Source organism: Notolepis coatsorum, assembly GCF_963971535.1.
Source record: "Notolepis coatsorum genome assembly, chromosome: 9".
NCBI classification, from domain to species: domain Eukaryota; kingdom Metazoa; phylum Chordata; class Actinopteri; order Aulopiformes; family Paralepididae; genus Notolepis; species Notolepis coatsorum.
In genome coordinates this window covers 102062725-102085671 of record NC_140173.1, presented here as the reverse complement: position 1 = coordinate 102085671, position 22947 = coordinate 102062725, and the positions used below count along the sequence as shown (strand labels likewise).

Sequence of the window (22947 nt, the reverse complement as noted above, 5' to 3'; positions counted from 1 at the left end):
GGTTACATTGCACGGTTTGCCGCAATCAGCTTTATTTCCATCATGAGTAATGCTGGCCCTGATCAAGGTTATTTTGTTGTTAAAGAATAGTGCAAGTTCTTCACACTTAACCGTTGATGACTGAGGAGGTGTAGGGGTAGTGTTGAGTAGTACATTAATAGTGGAGAAAAGGATTCTGGAGTTTCCAGCATTTTCTGTAATGATTTTAGAGAAGTAATCTTTCCTTGCTAAGCGGATGGTTTTATTATAAGCAGTTAAAGCATCTTTGTATATATCACAGCAGGGTTCGAAATTAACGGGGGCTTGGGGCAAAATGCCCTCGAAAATTGACCAAATGCCCTCGAAAATCAGTTAAGAGGGGCAATAAAAGCCCCCGACAGTTTACTAATTATATATATAATTATATATATGCTCTACAGTGCGAGCATTTCCCCCGTATTTGCCCCTAATAATATTTTTTTTTTTTTATTTTTTTTATTATTGCAAAACAAAACTTATTAAAAGTCAGTACTCAACACACAATGTATAATGAAACGTTCAGTAAAGGTGGTTAAAATATATGCAAGTACAGAAACAGGATAAAACAAAAATAGTCAATAATAACATTTTAACCGTATACCGTGTATATCCAGCGAAGTTACAATTATATAAATGTTAGTATATAATATACCCCGAATACCTATTTTCTAAAACCCTACACACATATGCTCCAGCTCAAATCCCCCCCTCCCGGACCCCCTCTTGGATAGTACCTCCATTATCCCTCACTCCTAACCAGACATCACCATTATAGGCTAGCTTTTATTCTCTCCACCACTTCTAACCACATTAACATTTTGGATTCATTGAGCCCTAGAATTCTTGCTGTTGATATTTCTTGATATATCACATCAAGATATGTAAGAAACCACACTTTCCGGCACATTTTTTCCGGTTGAAACCAACGTGATGCAATCAGTTTTTTAGCTACTGTGATACCCGATAAAACCAATCTTTTTAGTTGTGGGTTCACTGCAAACTCAAAAACATCATTCAATAGCAATACAGCGGGGTGTACAGGTATATTCCAAAATACGAGTATTGATAATTGTTGGGACACATCTTCCCAGAATGTCTTAACTGGTGGGCAGTCCCAATACATGTGCATAAATGTTCCTTCGTCCCCATTTGTACATTGGGAGCATTTGGAGTTTTGTATAAGCCCCATTTTGCACAGCCTTATAGGAGTCAAGTATGTCCTGTGAATATAGTTCAGATTGATTTGTTGATGATCCGGGTTCCTTGATGTAAGTTGGACATTTGCCCAGGCTCCTTGCCAATCAAAGTCATTTTCCAGGTCTGGTATATCCCTCCTCCAGACATTGTCTAGTTGAAGGGTTTCGTACGAGGACGTTAGTAATTGTGAATAAAAACCTGATACAAAACCTCCCAATGTATTTCTGTCATAGAAAAATTTGTGGTATCTGTGGTGTTCAATTGGTATGTGTAATGGAACACCGTGGGATCTCATACAAAGTTTTAACTGTATGTAAAAAAGCCATGTGGACTCGGTGAGGTTAAACTTTATGCATATTTCGACATAACTACAGAGGCCCTTGTTATTAAAAATATCCCCTAATGAGTGTATGCCTCTTTCTTCCCATACAGGGAATCTTATAGGTCGTTTTCCCATTAAGAGAGCATTGTTATTGAATATGGGAGTGTGATTATGCCATACTTGATTGTTAGGAAATTTCCTTTGAGTTTCCCGCCATGTCCTGATTGCATGGGTTATTATTGGGCCAAATTCTCGCTCACAATGCTTGATTGAAAGTTTAGTGTATGCTATGTCTTTCAATCTCTGTGGGGCTACTATGTTTTCTTCTAATTTTCTCCAAGATACCAAAGCCTCGGGGTCAAACCATATCTTCTTCAATGGTCTTAATGTGAAGGCATTAAAATATTGTAAAAAATCTGGGACTGCCATGCCACCGTCTGCTTTACTTCTCTGTGCGGTGGATCTTTTTATGCGAGGTGGTTTGTTATTCCAAATAAATTTGTATGTGGAGGTTTGTAATCTTTTCCAGTAGCCCTCTGGAGGAGGTAACGGAAGCATTGAGCTGAAGAAATTGATTCTTGGTAATACATCCATCTTAACTATTGATACCCTTGCCTGTACTGAGTTTTTAAGTTTTGCCCACCTGTCCAGGTCGTCCTTGATTTTGTTCTGTATTTTTGTGTAATTGTGCTTCACCGTTTGTCTTATGGTGGGGAATATTTCCACTCCCAAGCATCTGAAATGTTTTACCATCGGTATCGCACCTGGGAGGGTTATATCTTTTTTTGCAGGGGTGTTAAGTGGAAGGAAAGCCGACTTCGGCCAATTTATCTTAAATCCCGATAAATCACCAAAGTTCTCAATCAACTTGAGCAGATGAGGCAATGTGGTGTTGGGGTTTTGCATGAACAATATTACGTCGTCCGCATATAAACTAATTTTTTGTTGTGTGCCCTTGATTACGATTGGTTCTATGGATTGGGATTGTCTTATATATTGTGCTAAAGGCTCTAATGATAAATTGAATAGTCCGGGACTAAGAGGGCAACCCTGTCTGGCAGAGCGTGATACCGGAAAGATTTTGGAGATGATTGTGCCTGTTGTAATCATGGCCGATGGGTCCTTGTATAGTACTTTAATCATATCAATGCCCCTAATAATATGTGTGTGTGCGCGAACCGGAAAAATCATTTACTTGCAGAGTGAAGATTACAAAACAGCTCCGCTGTTAATAGTTAAGAAACTGGACTGAAATTCAGTTTTTGGGTGGAATGCAAAGAGGGAGGGAGGCGGGGCCCGCTGCGTGTTACAGGGTGCTTGAGAGGTGCGAACACAGACAGACAGACAGAGAGCTCTGCTTTTCAGCAAGCATGCATAGTGCTGTGTAACATTAAGTTACACTGCTATCTTAACGTTAGCAAGCTAAGCATCTGCATAGCGCGACCTGTGTAACGTTAAGTAACTTGTGTTCGGCGGGGAAAGACCGTTCCATTTGTAACACAACTCCAAAGAATAACATCCAAATGATCCCGATGCGCATTTCCTTCATTCCACAGCGCTGAGCGCGCAACGTATTTCATTGATCGATCTGACAACAACACAACTTGCCCTCAGGGACAATCATATTTAATCTATTTAGATGTATGTATGTATGTATTATTTACAGATAATTGAAGGTACCTCAAAACATGAAACCAAGCCATGTCACACATCGTGTGTGTGTGTGTGTGTTACTTGAACAATTGTCACTCTGCTCCTAAATTTCTGTGTGCTCCTAAATTAGTATTTAGATTTTATTTATTAACATTTTATTTAGGAGCACATGTGCTCCTTGGGAAAAAGGTTAGCGTAGAGCCCTATATATGGAGACATTAACATTACGTTATCAAACATAGGGACGAAGACTGTAAAAAAAAGTGTCAACAATGTTTTATAATCTTTGTTAATTTTCATTATAAAAATGTTGTGCCCCCGAAATACAAAAAAAAGCCCCCGAAAATCAATTAAGGGGGGCAAAAAAAGCCCTTGAAAAAAAATGTTAATTTCTAACCCTGTATCACAGCATATGGTGGTTTTTGTTTTTCTCCATTTTCGCTCCGCTGCACGACATTTCCTTTTTTCTTTGTTGACCGTATTATAGTTCAACCAGGGCGAGGCTCTAGTTTTCTTCTTTTTCGTTTTTAATGGGGCGACAGAATTTAATATAGATGACATTGCATCATTGAGATTTTCTACCATTTCATTTAGAGAGCTGTCATGATTGTGTGGTTCATGTAGTCTGATAAGATCAATGAACTTTGATTCAGCCTTGTCGTTTAGGAGCCTCTTTTTAACTATGATTTATTTTTTTGTTTTAGTAGGGGTTATTTGAGTATCAAAAAATATACAGTGATGGTCGGAGAGAGGTAATTCAGTTATTGAGATATTTGTTATGCTTAGCCCAGTTGTTGTTATAACTAAGTCTAGTGTATTCCCAAGCCTGTGAGTTGCATTTGTTATATTCTGTATTAGGTCAAAGCTATCCAGTAGATTTTTTTGTTCTATAGTTTTGGAGTCTGTTTTCTTATTAAAATGGATGTTCAAGTCTCCATTTAGGATCACCTTATCATATCCGGTAACACATAGTGAGATCAGTTCAGAGAGCTCCTGTATAAATATTGGTGAGTGTCTAGGCGGGCTGTATATTGTGACAATAATAGTTGATTCTGTTTTGAGCTCAATGGCAAGATATTCCATTGACATGAACTCGCCTAGTTCTGTGATTCTAAACAAGAGTTTTGAGGAGAAGATTGCTGCAACTCCTCCGCCCCCTTTATTTTTTCTGGGTATTTGAAAAAAGTTATAGTCTGGTGGACAAGCTTCTATCATTATTGATGTAGCTGTGTCATTATTTAGCCATGTCTCTACTAGGCAAATGCAATCTAAGTTATTTTCTTTAATCAGATCATTTACTAAGAATGTTTTATTATTCAGTGATCTGACATTTAGGAGGGCTAATTTTATTTGTTGGACTTCTTTAGAGGAGGTCTGCTTTGGCTTGACCTTGATGGCCCTGAGGTTAATAGCAGGTAAACGCATTGATGGCGTATATTTTTCACCATGCCATTGGCTGGTTATGATTACCGGTATGTTTTGAGAGATGGCATGGCAATTGTGCTATACTGCACCGTAATGACTGTACTGTGCTTTCGGGGACATTTGATCAGACGAGATGGCCTTGTGTGATATGGGGGGGGGGGGGACGCCTTGTGCTGCTGCTGCACCTCGTGGTGAGATTGTGTCCTTCGTGATTATCTCTCGTGCTGGTATGAGTTTGATATTCTTGGAGGCCATTAAGGCATGACGCATGTTTGCTGCTAGAAGCCTTGAACCTAAGCGATTTGGGAAGAAGCCATTTCTTTGAAAACGTTCTGGATTATTCCAGAAAACATTGAAGTTGTCAATGAATTTCAGGCCGTGTACAAGACATGCAGACCCTAACCATGAATTAAAATTTAGGAGTCGACTAAAGGCTTCTTGTCCTCTGCGAAAGCATGCAATTGGTCCACTGATGGACACATCAGTGTCTATGTACACAGACTGATGTTTGTCTAGTGTGTTCATTAAACGTGTGAAATCGTCTTTCAAAGTCTCTGTGCCAGTCTTCTTTCGCAGGATGTCAAACGATCCAGAGTGAATGACACTGATGACACTGAATGACAATGATGTTATAAAGAATCTAATTATGTTTTTCCACCCAAACTCCCTCCATATCCTTGACCCTGTGGTTGTGTGTTGTATCTTACATATGTTATACCATTCTTCTTCTGTTATCTCCGTTTCTAATTCCTTCTCCCACTTTTCCTTTATATATATATGGTTGTGATGTCCTTGCTGTCCATTATTGCCTGATATAGTGCTGATACCCCCCCCTTCCTTCCTTCGTATGCTTTTGCCATTATCCTAATTATCCCATTCTGATCTTTGTCTTTGTCTAGTTTTATTTCCTTGTTGTAGTAGTCTCTAATCTGTAAATATCTAATGTGGTCTCTATTCTCTAGTCTGAATCTTTCTTTCAATTTTTGTAGAGTCTGGATCTCCCCTCCTTCTATCATTGTACATATTGCTGTTATGCCCCCCTCTCCCATCTTTTGAACCCATGATCTTCTATCCCTGGTTTAAATTAAATTGTTGTGCGTTATCCATCTCAGTATCTTGGTTTCTTTTTCTAGCTTGTATTTCTTTACTATCTTGTTTCATATATTTATAGTGAATTTGGTAATTGGGTCTATTAGTTGTTCCTTTCTTCTGTATAGCTCCCGGTCTCCTATTAGTGCCTGCACTTTGAGTCCCTAATTTTTTGTTTCTATGTCTTTCCATTTGGCTTCATAATTCTCGTTGCACCAACATGCTACTATTATCAGCTGTGCTGCGTAGTAGTAATCTTCTAAACTGGGTATTGCCATTCCTCCTTTCTCCTTTGGTAATTGTAGTCACATATCTGATCCTTGGCCTCCCCCCCCCCCCATATGAATCTTGATATCTGTTTATTCCATTAGCTGAACTGGCTTTGTGGTATTAATATAGGTAGAGGCTGAAATAGGTATAGTAACCTTGGTAATATATTCATCTTTATGATTTCGATCCTTGAGCTAAAGTCTAGAGCAGGGGTCAGCAACCTTTTTGACATGAAGTGCCAGTTTGAAATATAGTTGTAACTAGTGTGCCTGTGCCATATCAACAATATTCCATGCATCGATTTCTTTCTTTTCATAATCAGGTATTTTTAATGATAATTTTTACATCATTAATATTGCATCTTTTAATCCAGCTGTTTGCTGTTCTCTGATATTTTCTGACATTTCGTTGATGCGTCGCTCGACACTTCAAGCTGACATGGGGATATCTTTTATCCTTGATTTGATTGTCTCTTTGTTTGGAAAGCCTTCAAACAAAACATCTGAGCTACAGAGAAAAGCCTCCTTGATATACTCGCCATCAGTGAATGGCTTTCCACATTTCGCAATGCAATGAGCAGGATAGCTTGCTTCAGTTGCGTGGTTTTTAGCAGTCGTGAACACTTTGAGGGTGCTGGCTTGCTTTCCATACCTGGCCACGACTTGGGCCAGTCGTCATACTATCTCAATTGGCAGAGGTAGCGGGTGGAAAGTCTATGGGTGGGGATTGGACGTTGTGGACAGCGACTCCTACAGGTCGGTTGGGTGACGCCTGTAAAGCAGAGACAGGAAGTATCGGGGGCAGCGTGAGCCTCCCACGCGTTACTCCTCGCCACTGAGAGTCCGCGCTGTCTGGTGAAAAGATGCGACAAGCTGCCTCCTCGTGTACCGGAGGGGACACGTGATGCAAGGCTTCTATCCTCACTACAGCCGACCAGTGGGAGGCATAGTCTAGCAACGTTCAAGACAGGGGAGGGGAGAATTGAAGGGGAGAATTGGCGATACGAAATTGGGATGGGAGAAAAAAAATAGAAGAAAAAAAATTATAAATAAATAAGGAGAAAAAGTGGATCAAACAAAAAAAGGAACCCCCTACTCTTTGCCATAGACAGACACCCTGGGTTCTTTAAGTGCCAACGACGAGATTTCTCGTTAGTTCATGCCAACGACGAGAGATCTCGTTTTTTTTTATTAGCGATTTCCATTCATATTTCATCAATCTAGCCTCCCGTTACCACTGCTCTCTGAGCTCCATTGGGAAAATACCGCCCCATATCGTCTCTCCGTGTGGTACTGCACCCCTTTGGATTGGATTGAATGAAACGCATGGAAAAAAATAATCCTGCTTCCACATTTTACTTCTCAGGTATGTAACTCGAGCCGATCGGATTCATTATGGACCATCAGAACAGCGTGGAATCGGTGTTTCGACCACCCAGCGTTGGATCAATAAACGCGATCGATATTTGGAATGGCGATCAGGAATTGGAATAATCTTTTTGGAGAACATCTGATCTGAGGTAAGGAATCTATTTTACCACTCTTGGGATAATCAGAGCTTTTGTCACAGAGATATCAACGTGGGCCCTATGTGTGTGTGTGCTGATCAGGAAATGGATAATAAATGTTCAGCCCGCTTCTATAGCGTGCATAAGTACACATATACTATAGATAATCTAGCGTTTATTTGAAAACTATTCATAAATAGGCCGAAAAATTACAACGTTTTTTTGTGTATTCCAGTGTATTCCACTAAAGGGCGATTATCACAGAATCTTTATATTTTCCTGAAACTTTCCAAAAACGAGCGTTTTTCAAAATGGTATCAAACGGAAATGAACAGATTAAAAAACAATCCGTTTCGACAATGTTGACTGCAAACAAGTCATTGATAAGCGACGGCCATATTATACACATAGCCATAATTTAAGATATAGTTTATGCGTTCGCAAATATGAGAGCTCTATCATTGAAGTGGGCGTTGGCACGCAATGGGGTTCCGGGGCACCGGACCCGTGGCACAGAAAGTGTTAACAACCAAATTCAGTCAGGACCACAGTTTAACGTTTCATCCGAAGGATGGCACTCACAACTATACGCTGTCCCCATCACCATAACAGGGGTATTGTTACGGACCACAACACCACCAGGTCCAGAGGAGAGAGCGCTCCCTGCTGGACCACAACACCACCAGGTCCAGAGGACAGAGCGCTCCCTGCTGGACCACAACACCACCAGGTCCAGAGGACAGAGTGCTCCCTGCTGGACCACAACACCACCAGGTCCAGAGGACAGCGCGCTCCCTGCTGGACAACAACACTTTCCCACAATGGCCTGGACCGACCGTTACATACATGGGCAGAAGCTCAACATCACGTGTACATGTTCATTGGTCTTTAGGTCAGGGCCATGGACATCTTTCCTTACAGCGAGCCAAGCATAGCGCTCTGTAATATTCCTGGTGATTCCTCTATGATTCTCAAGTCCTCCTACCTCTGCACTCTTCAGTGACTTCAGGAGGTTGTTGATGGTGTCTGGGAAGGAGCTGCCCAGCATTCTGCCCATCTTCTCATAAAAAGCCCCGACGCACGCCACCGCAGCCCTGAAAAACATGTAGAAATCATATACATCGGTCAAAGTGGGTATCAAACAGGAAGAAAGACTGTCAGGTTTTAATCTGTGTGGGTATCAAACAGAAAGAAAGACTGTCAGGTTTAAGCTGTGTGGGTATCAAACAGGAAGAAAGACTGTCAGGGTTTGGGCTGTGTGGGTATCAAACAGGAAGAAAGACTGTCAGGGTTTAAGCTGTGTGGGTGTCAAACAGGAAGAAAGACTGTCAGGTTTTAAACCGTTTAAACAGTCATTCAGAAGTGCACTATTGCATTATTTTACTCAGTCTACTCTATTTTGCTCTTTTATTAGTCTACAGCAGGGATAGGCAACCCTAGGCACGCGTGCCTGCATAGGCACGCGGGGGCATTTTCATAGGCACAGGGGGCAGCATAAAAAAAAAATAAAAATAAAAAAAAAAAAAATTATTTTTTGCTTTGAAATATTATAGTGAAATATTTTGCACTGTTGTCGCATTTATCTTGTTGAAATCCTCCCACAGGTTCTTTTTACTACCACATATTTAATTGAGACCCTTTATTTGTTTATTATTTCAATTTAGCTGGAAATACATTGCTACATCATTCAGTGACATTTGCAGAGCCTTATAACAAAAACATTATCACGGTCACCATTGTGACCAGTGGGATTAATCAACACATTTGATTATTTATTTTTCTATTTCATTGAACATTGCACATGTTAAAAGCCATTTTTTTACTCAAAATGTGAGTATTACCAAGTCAACTTGTGTTCTTGAAACAATGACAATAAACATAGTTTTATTAGGTTGAAATAATGGGGTTGTGTACTTATTTTTCTGTTAACTTATTATGGATTGAAAACTGAAAACCTTAATGCACAGTAACTGAACTCAATATTTTAAAGTTCTGGTAACTTATTATTATTTATTTTTTTACAGTGTAGTCTTGCGATCAATCAAAACTTATTTACACGATATACCTCACATTCACCCTCCATTCACATCCTGGTGTTCTCCTGGTGTTCTCCATTAGGCCTGTAGGTGGAGCTATGACAGCACACGTACAGTACACACACCGATGGTGTGTGATGTGTCCAAAAATGAATGGGCAAATGTGAGTGAAATGGTCGCACTGTATGCAGCTGTTTGTCTGCATTGCATCCCCCCCCAACTCAGATTTAGGGTTGATACAACCATCATAATAATATTGTTAATAATAACAATAACAATAATGATATAATAATGTAAAGATTATCATTCAAAATACCTGATTATGAGATTTTTTTTTTTACGATGCATGGAATATTGTTGAGGCACACTAGTTACAACTATATTTCAAACAGGCACTCCATGTCAAAAAGGTTGCTGACCCCTGGTCTACAGTATTTTAAAATGTATCAAACCGTAAACAAAGAGGCCTATTGGGATGTTAGATCCTAATGTGAAGAACTATGTGACTGTACGAATGTATGTATGTATGTATGTATGTATGTATGTATGTATGTATGTATGTATATATATATATATATATATATATATATAATTATATATATATATACATAGACGTCTGCGCAATAGAGCACTCGAAGTATCTGCTCTACCACTATTGAACATGGGGGGGCAAACGTCTGGTTTTGCTCCCCCACTTTTTGATCATAATGAAAAATATGATATACCCCCCCCCATATATAAATCTAACCATAACTACGTAATTTCAATCAAATTAATAATACGCAATGACACTTAATAGCAAGTTTTTAAGTTTCCAAAGATTGTGTGACCCCCCACTTTAATGGTTTGATCCAGTGCCCACGGGCCACGGTTCGTCGGCATGACGTGTACGACATGTTGGGGGAGGCGGCTTTTTCGAATGCCATTGAAAAATTCAGGCTGGATATTGGATAACATTGTGAGGATTATTCTTCTGCGTTTACATCAAAATGGAGCAAATCATCACGTAAGTCGAACACTGTGACTGTATACTAAATGCGCAAACAGATTGAAACTGAATATTTCTCGTATGGTGAGCCTCCGCGCTGCACCGAGTGAATCCACAGTCACTTGCTCCTCAATGGGAAACCAACCTAGATTTACCCTGAAGGACTGGTTCTGGCCGAACCGTTCGTTATACAAGTATCACAGAGACATTACAAAGGTGCTCACAGTTGCACGAGGGTTTCGGACAGAGATACGGGATGGTTTGAAAGCTCGGCGTTGCTAATAAACATTTAAAATATGTTTTATAAACTGCTCAACACTGCACCGTTTCCGGCGTTGGGTTGCCTGGTGCGCCTGCGCTGTGATCACCCAACGGCGGAAATAATGCCGTTTTGAGCAGTTTATAAAAAAATATTAAAAATATTTATTAGCAACGCCGAGCTTTCAAACCATCCCGTATCTCTGTCCGAACCCCTCGTGCAACTGTGAGCACCTTTGTAATGTCTCTGTGATACTTGTATAACGAACGGTTCGGCCAGAACCAGTCCTTCAGGGTAAATCTAGGTTGGTTTCCCATTGAGGAGCAAGTGACTGTGGATTCACTCGGTGCAGCACAGTCACGAAAGGGGCTAGTATGGACCCTGATGTAAACAAGACAAACGTCTTTCTCTGGTCTGCATCCCCTTAACAATTGTGTGTATTGAGCCGTACTGTATTGTACCCATTCTGCAATCTGTTAAATAAAGTTTTCATTAATTCATTCAGCCGCCGCGCTCACTGGGGCTATTGATAGCGTCAATTAATTGTTGTTGTTGTTGGTACTGCCGCTGCGGATGTGAACGGGGCCGGAGGGGCTTTGGGAGGATGGGAAAGTTATTATTATTATTATTATTATAATAGTAATGGCTATCATACGTGCCTAGCTAGCGTTAGCTAAGAGCCCTCGCAGTGAAGTTATTATTATTATAGCTATCATACTGCAATATAAACTGAGTTTTATAGTGAAAAGAGCAGCTTTATTTTGGTCAAGATTGAAGGCTCTATATTGCAGGAAATTGCACATACAGGTGTTCATTAAATGTAAAAAAATCTGCCGTCGAGGGGGTCGTGCCGGACCCCCTCCAAACCACCCCTTGCAAAAAAAAAAAAAGGGTAAAAGAAAAGGTAAAAAAAAAATTAAAAAAAATCTTGCACCCCCACTTTCAACTATAACTAGGCGGCCATGTATATATATATATATATATGATGATATACAGTGTGACTAGAGACTAGAGATTATATAGTAAAATTATGGAATGCTTTGAATGCAATGGTGAGAGAAATGGTTTCAAGACCCAGTCATTTACACTAGCATTGGCAAAAAGAAAATGCTAACAGGAGGCTGGTTACAATTTCTTATTGGTAAGTGATTATTAGGTAACCTGACCCGCCTGACAGTCTACCCCCAACAATAAGAGAATGCCCAACCTAGTTATTTCAAAAGTCAACTAAAAGTATGGCTAGTCTCAAATCAGACCTGTACACATTGATATAAACTATGTGAGGCTGTCTAAATGATGTTCCATGTTTATATTTTCCCAGATGTTTTTATATTTGCCATGTCTAACCTTTTTATCGACTAGGAACAGCCTTTGTCCTGGCAGGGGGACTGCCTCTGGAAACTATCCTCTGGCTATAATTGGTTTGGTGCATTTACGTTCCATGTGCATTTTATGTTTGATGAATGTTCTTGTCCCTCTTAACACATTCCCGGCCATTAGATTAGACAGGCCCCACTCTAGGACGCCAGCTTTTCATTACAACTTTTCACTGTGCGTCACGTTGTTTGTAGAGCTAAATCTATATTTTATATTATAGCTATGTATCCATTGTCATTGTCAATTGACAGTATAAACCTTCCCTTCAACATGCCATAAAGAAATATTTTTTTCATCAATACGTTCCCGTTTTATAGCGTAATGAATATGAGCGTTATATGGGAATGATCTGGGATAATTCCTGCAAAGCTAGTTATAAGGCGCTAAGCTAATAACGTTAAATCGATTGGCGTATTGTCCCTACACAAGCTAGAGTTTAAAATCCAAATGCATTTGATCAGTATCATGTTCCACCATGAATGCATGAAAGGGGGGGGCAGGGGAAGTAGTTTCTGATTATTGATTACCAATAACGGCATTTGTTATTACAACAACATACACTGATCAGGGGGATGGCTATGAGAACAAGGCCTGATCAGGCTGAAATTGACGTCAATCCGGAGGTTCCCAGTTCGATTCCTGTTCCTCCAGGGCAGTGTGTGGAAGTGTCCTTGAGCAAGACACTTAATCCCTAATTGCTCCCGATGAGCAGTTTGGCACCTTGCATGGTTGCCTCCGCCGTCGGTGTGTGGATGTGTGAGTGAATGGGTAAAAATGTGGGTAAAAATGTGAGGAACAAATTGTAAAGCGCTTTGGATAAAAGCGCTATATAAATGCAGCCATTTACCATTTACCATTTGATTGGTCTGACCCACTGTGGTTCGGGAACGAGTGCATAACTTGATTGATGCCTGACCAGATGTATACCCTCGTGATCTCTTGAAGCCAGCTGCTGTGCAAGGTTAATTATTAGAGTTGGCTTCTATGAATTGTCAATGTCCCTTTGAAAGGGAGAATGCACAATAAAACATAATTGTTATTCTAATTATGTTAAAACATCTCCCCCAAAGCGGGGATAAAGTGCATCAATACAAACACGATTGGTATTATTATTTATTATTATTATTATTATTATTATTATTATTATTATTATTATTATTATTATTATTATTATTATTATTATTATTATTATTATTATTATTATTATTATTATTATTATTATTATTATTATATGTAATATCTGTATTCTTATTATTATTATATTATAATTTGTTTATTTTTCTATTATTATTGTTATTATTATTATTATGAATCTGCATTGAACTTCAGGGCTTCATTTACAATGCAGGCTATACTAAAACACTGCAGATCATAACCGATGTGGTTTTATCCACGGCTGCCATTAGTCCAGCAAAACCTGGCAGATATTTAGTATAGCCTGCATTGTCAGTATTCCAATGTACAGCCCCACCCAACCCCACCCCACCTACCCAACCTCCTCCAATGTACAGTTTCCATGTCAAATGTATGTCAGTATTCCAATGTACAGTGTCCCCCCCCCCCTACCCAACCCCCCCCCCCCCCCCCCCCCCCCCCCCACCTCCAATGGTACAGCCCCACCCCACCTACCCAACCTCCCCCAATGCACAGTTTCTATGTCAAATGTATATACTCTTCTTCTGGATTTTTTTTGTATCACAAACAGTACTGTATTTGAAAATCTGGTATGTCATAAATGTATAGATGTAGCAGTACTGTCTATCTGTATGTCATGTGTGTCATATGATGAATTGAAAATGGGGGACCCTGATGGAAACAAGACGAAAGTCTTTCTCAGGTCTGCATCCTCTTAACAATTGTATGTATTGAGCTGTACCCATTCTGCAATCTGTTAATAAACTTTTCAATCAATCAATCAATCCCATTAACTTAATCTGCCTTTTAAAGCACAAACATCTCTTTGCACTACAGATTATCATAAAGCCTTACTGCTACTAATACAGTTGGGGGTGGGTAGGACACTGTATATACAGTAAGTAAAAAACTCAGTCAGTGCAATGTTGGGGAGCTTTAATGAATGTATGTATAATTTGATTTGAAATGACAGAATACTGAATTACAGATGGTCATTAGAGGCACATGTATAAATAATACAATATACACAAACTACATGTATTTGTGGTGTGTGTATATAATATATAGGCTATGTACTACTGTATGTATGTAATATGCATGAATTAAGGCTGGCAAAGTTAACGCGGTATTAACGCCCGATTCTATTAACGCCACTATTTTTTTCACAATTAACTTTTTTTTTTTTTTTTTTTTTTTTATTATTGCAAAACAAAAATTATTAAAAGTCAGTACTCAACACACAATGCATAATGAAACTAACAATCAAGGTGGCTAAAATGACATGCAAGTACAGAAACAGAAAACAAAAAAAAGTCTATAATAATATTTTACCGTATACAGTGTATATCCAACGAAATTACCAATTATACAAATGCCTTATACAGGATATACCCCTAATACCTATTTTCTAAAACCCTACACACATATGCTCCAGCTCGAACCCCCCCCTCCCGGACCCCTCCTTGGATAGTACCTCCATTATCCCTCACTCCTAACCAGACACTACCATTATAAGCTAGCTTTTATTCTCTCCACCACTTCTAACCACATTGACATTTTGGATTCGTTGAGACCCAGAATTCTTGCTGTAGATATTTCTTGATAAATCACATCGAGATATGTAAGAAACCAAACCTTCCGGCACATTTTTTCCGGTTGAAACCAGCGTGATGCGATCAGTTTTTTAGCTACTGTGATACCCGATAAAACCAATCTCTTTAGCTGTGGATTTACTGCAAACTCAAAAACATCATTCAATAGTAATACAGAGGGGTGTACTGGTATATTCCAAGGTACGAGTTTTGATAATTGATGGGTCACATCTTTCCAGAATGCCTTAACTGGTGGGCAGTCCCAATACATGTGCATAAATGTCCCTTCGTCTCCATTTGTACATTGGGAGCATTTTGAGTCTTGTTTAAGGCCCATTCTGTTCAGTCTTATAGGAGTCAAGTATGTCCTGTGAATAATAGTTAAGATTGATTTGTTGATGGTCCGGGTTCCTTGATGTAAGTCGGACATTTGCCCATGCTTCTTGCCAATCAAAGTCACTTTCCAGGTCTGGTATATCCCTCTGGTATATCCCTCCTCCAGACGTTAGTAATTGATAATAAAAACCTGATACAAAACCTCTCGATGTTTCTCTTTCATAGAAGAATTTGTGGTATCTGTGGTGTTCAACTGGTATGTCTAATGGAACACCGTGAGACCTCAAACATAGGCGTAACTGTATGTAAAAAAGCCATGTGGACTCGGTGAGGTTAAACTTTGTGCATATTTCTCCATAACTACAAAAACCCTGGTTATTAAAAATATCCCCTAATGAGTGTATGCCTTGCTCTTCCCATATAGGGAATCTTATAGGACGTTTTTCAATTAAGAGTGCATTGTTATTGAATAAGGGAGTGTGATTATGCCATTTTTGTGGGTTAGGATATTTTTTTTGTGTTTCACGCCATATCCGGATTGCATGGGTAATTATGGGGCCAAATTTCCGCTCACAGTGCTTGATTGGTAGTTTAGTGTGTGCTATGTCCTTCAGTCTATGTGGGGCTACTATGTTTTCTTCCAATTTTCTCCAGGATACCAATGCCTGGGGATCAAACCATATTGTCAATGGTCTTAATGTGTATGCCTTAAAATATTGGAAAAAATCTGGAACCGCCATGCCACCGTCTGCTTTATTTCTCTGTGCGGTGGATCTTTTTATGCGAGGTGGTTTGTTATTCCAAATAAATTTGTATGTGGAGGAGTGTAATCTTTTCCAGTAACCCTCTGGAGGGGGTAACGGTAGCATTGAACTGATGAAGTTGATTCTAGGTAGTACATCCATCTTAACTATTGATACCCTTGCCTGTACTGAGTTTTTAAGTTTTGCCCACCTGTCCAGGTCGTCTTTGATTTTGTTCTGTATTTTTGTGTAATTGTGCTTCACCGTTTGTCTTATGGTGGGAAATATTTCCACACCCAAGCATCTAAAATGTTTTACCATGGGTATCTCACCTGGGAGGGTTGTATCTTTTTTTGCATGGGTGTTAAGTGGAAGGAAAGCCGACTTCGGCTAATTTATTTTAAATCCCGATAAATCACCAAAGTTCTCTATCAACTTGAGTAGATGAGGCAATGTGGTGTTGGGGCTTTGCATGAACAATATTACGTCGTCCGCATATAAACTAATTTTATGTTGTGTGCCCTTGATTACGATTGGTTCTATGGATTGGGATTGTCTTATATATTGTGCTAAAGGCTCTAATGATAGATCGAATAGTCCGGGACTAAGAGGGCAACCCTGTCTGGCTGAGCGTGATACCGGAAAGATTTTGGAGATGAATGTACCTGTTGTAATCATGGCCGATGGGTCTTTGTATAATACTTTAATCATATCAATGAATCCTTTTCCTAACCTCATCCTTTCTAATACTGCCCATAGATACGACCATTCCAGCCTGTCAAAGGCTTTCATAGCATCCAGGGACAGCATCGCCTTAGGTATGGTGTCTTCTTTGTCTGCATCTAGTACGTGCAGTATTCGTCTTATGTTATCAGTGATCAGGCGACCTCTTATGAAGCCAGTTTGGTCCGGATGAACTAAAGACGTCATATGCTTTTGTAATCTGATGGCTAATACCTTAGAGTACAGTTTGACATCGGTTCCGAGGAGGCTTAAGGGTCTGTAACTACCGCACTCGGTGGGGTCTTTGTCTTTTTTGAGAAGGACTGAAATGAGTGCAATATTGTCGTGTTTATGGAAGCTCCCCTCCTTGACTGAGTATAAGATCATATTTAGTAATAAGGGTCCAATTATGTCCCAACAAGAAAGGTACATTTCTGATGGGATACCGTCTCTTCCAGGAGCCTTACCATTTTTCATTTCGGATATGGCCTTCTTGAGTTCCTCTAGTGTGATCGGTGCTTCTAACTGTTTAGCGTCATCCTCCGAAAGTTTAGGGAGAATAATTTGATTAAGATATGTGTCCATTTTGTTTTGATCAAAGGTCGTTTCTGATTTATATAAGTCGGAGTAGAATTCTTTGAATGTATCGTTTATTATTTTGGGGTCTGTTTCAAGTATTTGTTGTTTTCTAATGGCAGTTATATCTGCAAATTTTGCATTAATTCTTAATCGCATGGCTAATAGGTGATACGATTAACTTTTAAGGATATTATTATTTTTTATTTTTTTGGACTTCACTTAGGTGTATTATTGATGCTCTCATTGATACTATGTTTGTTTCTGAAGTGTGTGTGTGTGTGTGTGTGTGTGTGTGTGTGTGTGTGTGTGTGTGTGTGTGTGTGTGTGTGTGTGTGTGTGTGTGTGAGAGAGAGAGAGATAGAGAGGGGGGGTGAATGCATTAATTTCATTAATTTATTTTGCATTTATTTGTTGGACCTTATGGTGTTCTTGTTTTGTTCTTGACTTATTGTGATGTTTCTTCTTGACTTGTTTAAAGAAGACGTGTCCGGCCCATGGGGACATTAACACTTTCAGTGCCAGGGACGTCATATCTCGTTTTATTAGCCCCCCCACTGAGTGCCGATGACGACAAATATCGTTTTATTGTTTTATTAGCGATCTGAAATCATATTTCATCAACCGAGTCTCCCGTTGGTACAGCAGCCCCTACAGGAGCTCAGAATGGAAAAAAGCGCCCCCTATCGTCTATCCCTGTGTAACTGCAGGTCAGTCGCTTAGACTGACCTGGGATCTGTAGATATATAGGGGCGGAGCCAGCTGGTTCCTTGTGCTCGCAAGAAGTCTGATCAACATGGAAGTCATCGCGGGACGGGAATCAGCCTGGAATATATATTTACAGTAGCCAATACTCAATCAATAAGCGTGATCGATATTTGGAATGGCGATCAGGAATTGGAATGATCTTTTTGGAGAACATCTGATCTGAGGTAAGGAATCTATTTTACCAGTCTTGGGATAATCAGAGTTGTATTCGCTGAGATCTCAGCGTTTGCCCTATGTGTGATGTGTCTCTGTGTGCGCGATCGCTGATGAGGAAATAAGATAATCGATTTTTCAGATCGCCTCTATAGCATGCATACGTACACATATACTATCGATAATCTAGCGTTTATTTGAAAACGATTCATAAATAGGCCGAAAAATTACAACGTTTTTGTGTATTCTAGAATATTCCAGTAAATGTCTTTTTATCATGGAATCTTTATATTTTCCTTGAAAACAAGGGCTTTTCAAAATGCTATAAAACGAAAATGAACCGATAAAAAAACAATCCGCTTCGACAATGTTGACTGGAAAACGAGTCATTGATAAGCGACGGGCAGATTAGACACATAGCCATAATTTAAAACATAGATTAGGCGTTTTTAATGCTAACATTGAAGTGGGTCGCGGCATTCAAGGAGGTTCCGGGGCACCGAGCTCCGGCACGGAAAGTGTTAACGTGTGTTGTCGGGCCTTACAAATAAAATATTTCTTTTTTGAGAGAGAGATGAGGCTGCATAAAGCAAGCATTTGTTGACTCTCATGTTGATAAGAGTATTAAAACTTGGAACTTGAAAAAGATCCGTTTAAGGTAGATACAAAAAAATAAAAAAATTAAAATGCGATAAATTTGCGATTAATCGCGAGTTAACTATGGACAATCATGCGATTAATCAGATTAAATATCTTAATCGATTGACAGCACTAGTATGAATTTATCGGTATGTACAGTATGTATGTATGTATGTATGTATGTATGTATGTATATGTATGTACCGGTAAATCAACATTTTGTGTCAGTTTGAACCCAGTAAAATGTACTGGGTTCATTTATTGAAACCAAGTACTGTATGAAATACGGTAGTAAACAGTGCAATTACAGGTGGTCAAAAAAAGTAAAATAAAGTAAAATAGTGCAATCACAATACTGGTATAATAATAATAATAATAACTTCGTTTTATACAATTCTGAGGTAGGCTTACTCTCTTGGTAAACATTAACACCATACCATTATATGGTATTTACTGCACAGCCAGGCCAGCATATAACAATAACAAAATATATTGCCTATGGTAAATCCGTTGAGGGAAATACCGTAATTCCTCTAATATACATGAAACCCGGCTTGTATTAGGAGGCCGGCTTATAATTGCTTAGCTCAACAGCGCACCCGGTCATTAATAGAGACCCGGTTTTTAATTGAATACCGGTTACTATTAGAGGAATTACGGTATGTATGTATGTATATACTAGGGATGCACCGAATAGGAAATTCTTGGCCGAAACCGATACCGAAAATAGGAAACGGTTGGCCGAAAACCGAATGCCGAAAATGATTAATATAAATATATATATAATGTTTTTTTTTATATTTTCTTTAGCTACCTGATTATGGCAAAAGACATGATTATGGCAAAACTTAACTTAAATAATATTAATAATCACTATTATAGGCCCATAAAACATTTATTCAGCACTTTTGAATGCATACATTAATTCCAGACTGACTGCTGAAAGATTGTACAATTTAAACATTTTCTCAGCATACAGCAAAATGTGCATTAAAGTCAAGTGCATTTTCTTTTCTCTGTAGGATAACTACAACAAAGTGCATTCAGAACAAAGCCAAGGTGCTTTAAAACTGCATAAAGACACACACAGGGGGAGTATAGCTTATAGCAGACTTAATGATGTTACTGTAGTGGCTACTGTATATAATTCACGGCGTTCATACATGGAAGGACTGTTGTATTTACTACATCTCCCATGATTCTTAGCGGATGACGTAGCTTACGAGAGACGGGTCAAAGAGGAATGGAAGCATTGTTAGCTAGCTTAACGCTAACATTAGTTAAAGTTTTTTTTTTTTTTTATCCACTTTTTCTCCCATTTTCTATATTTTTCTCCCATCCCAATTTCGTATCATCCAATTCAACCCTCCCCTGTCACGAACGCCGTTTCTTGCCTCCCACAAGCCGGCTGCAATGTGGACTAAGTCATACATAGCACAAGTCCCCTCCGGTACTTGAGGTAACAGCAGTTGCATCTTTTCACCTGCGCAGCTCGATCTCTCAGTGGCGAGGAGTAACGCGTGGGAGGCTCACGCTGCCCCTGACACTTCCTGATTCTACTGCGCAGGCGCACCAACCGACTTGTAGGAGTCGCTGTCCACAACGCCCGATCCCCACCCATCAGTTTCCCACCCCCTAATACGGCCAATGTGTATTAGTACGGACGACCAGCTAAACTGAAAGCAAATGTGGAGCGCTGGGCTCCAACAGGCAAGCCCAGCGTCTCCAGATTCCGTGGCGAGCGCCTTGCCCACTACGCCACGTAGCCGCCCATTAGTTAAAGGTTTTTAACCGCGACGGGCATATAGTAATGGCGAGGATATAAAGCATGTTAAAGACGCATTTATTTGATGCGTTGCTTGCAGAGTTTACATAGAAACAGCACGACTCCCAAGAGGAGTTAGTTATCACAGGCTGCAGAACGCAGGAAGAGCTGCCAAGCTGCTCACGTTATACGTTGCGCATGCTTCCGGTATGTCTGTAGCCGCGTTTTGATTACGTCATCACAACAACACTTTAGGTTACGAACGTTACGTAACCCTGTTCTTTGACATTCGGTGATATATTTTCGGTGCTAAAACCCTTTCGGCCAAAAGCCGAAAGAGCCTTTTTAACCATTTTCGGCCGATAATTTTCGGCGGCCGAATATTCGGTGCATCCCTAGTATATACTGTATGCATCTGTATATGTATGTGTGTGTGTGTGTGTGTGTGTGTGTGAATGTAACTGTTCTTGTTTTTGAAGAAAATAATAATACAAAAAAACAGCCTAAATGAAAAGATGGATATGATAAAAACTCACAGTTTCGTTGGCAGGTATGCTGGCGTGTCATCCTTGCTTTTGATGATGTCGTTGCACTTGTCCAGCGTCTGGAAGACAGTGAAGGTGTCTCCTATGCTGTAGAGGGTGGCCAGGTTCTTGGCCAGCAGCTTCCTGGTGGGGGGTCCTGGAGCGCTGCTGATGAGCCCTGTCAGCTGCTCCACCAGCTGCTTCTGCTTCTCCTTCACATCCACCTGCCAACGCACCACGTCAGAGACTCTGCAGGTGTACAGTACAAGGCTCTCTCTCTCCCTGCCAACGCACCACGTCAGAGACTCTGCAGGTGTACAAGGTTCTCTCTCTCCCTGCCAACGCACCACGTCAGAGACTCTGCAGGTGTACATGGCTCTCTCTCTCCCTGCCAACGCACCACGTCAGAGACTCTGCAGGTGTACAGTACATGGCTCTCTCTCTCCCTGCCAACGCACCACGTCAGAGACTCTGCAGGTGTACAAGGTTCTCTCTCTCCCTGCCAACGCACCACGTCAGAGACTCTGCAGGTGTACAAGGTTCTCTCTCTCCCTGCCAACGCACCACGTCAGAGACTCTGCAGGTGTACATGGCTCTCTCTCTCCCTGCCAACGCACCACGTCAGAGACTCTGCAGGTGTACAAGGTTCTCTCTCTCCCTGCCAACGCACCACGTCAGAGACTCTGCAGGTGTACATGGCTCTCTCTCTCCCTGCCAACGCACCACGTCAGAGACTCTGCAGGTGTACAAGGTTCTCTCTCTCCCTGCCAACGCACCACGTCAGAGACTCTGCAGGTGTACAGTACAAGGCTCTCTCTCCCTGCCAACTCACCACGTCAGAGACTCTGCAGGTGTACAAGGTTCTCTCTCTCCCTGCCAACGCACCACGTCAGAGACTCTGCAGGTGTACATGGCTCTCTCTCTCCCTGCCAACGCACCACGTCAGAGACTCTGCAGGTGTACATGGCTCTCTCTCTCCCTGCCAATGCACCACGTCAGAGACTCTGCAGGTGTACAGTACATGGCTCTCTCTCTCCCTGCCAACGCACCACGTCAGAGACTCTGCAGGTGTACAAGGCTCTCTCTCTCCCTGCCAATGCACCACGTCAGAGACTCTGCAGGTGTACAGTACAAGGCTCTCTCTCCCTGCCAACACACCACATCAGAGACTCTGCAGGTGTACAAGGCTCTCTCTCTTCCTGCCAACGCACCACGTCAGAGACTCTGCAGGTGTACAAGGCTCTCTCTCTCCCTGCCAACGCACCACGTCAGAGACTCTGCAGGTGTACAGTACAAGGCTCTCTCTCCCTGCCAACACACCACATCAGAGACTCTGCAGGTGTACATGGCTCTCTCTCTACCTGCCAACGCACCACGTCAGAGACTCTGCAGGTGTACATGGCTCTCTCTCTACCTGCCAACGCACCACGTCAGAGACTCTGCAGGTGTACAAGGCTCAGGCAGGAGTTCTCTTTATTCACTCTTAATAATGAGTAGATTATTCGCTTGTAGTGCGGCCTGCGGGGGTGAGTCAGATTTGTGTTGTTTTGATGGACAGGAAAGTTTGGAGGACGAACTTCTGTCACTAAGGGATACGTCATGGTACGTAAAGAAGCTGTTGTTTCTACAGACGCATGGTTACTAGGGGTGGGAATCGCCAGAGATCTCGCGATACGATACTATCGCGATACGCGATACTCGATATATCGCGAATATTGCGATATATATATTTCTTTTATCAAATTTTTTATATTTTTTTTAACTGCAAAGTAAAACTTTGTCAACATGTTTTATCTAATAAAATAAAGTTCAGTCTGTTCATCTCACTTCAATCATTTTTATTGCAGAACATG

The 22947-nt window shown here is 40.6% G+C and overlaps 1 protein-coding gene across 1 annotated transcript in view; it reads right to left on the bottom strand.

The window, feature by feature from the left end:
* Window positions 1-22947, bottom strand: part of heatr5b (HEAT repeat containing 5B) — a 227685-nt gene that overhangs the window by 199732 nt on the left and 5006 nt on the right. The window contains exons 3-4 of the mRNA XM_084321947.1: window positions 21107-21318; window positions 8467-8575 (exon numbers count right to left, since the gene is read on the bottom strand). Coding sequence (XP_084178073.1) covers window positions 8467-8575; window positions 21107-21318 — 321 coding nt within the window. The remainder of the gene's footprint in view (window positions 1-8466; window positions 8576-21106; window positions 21319-22947) is intronic.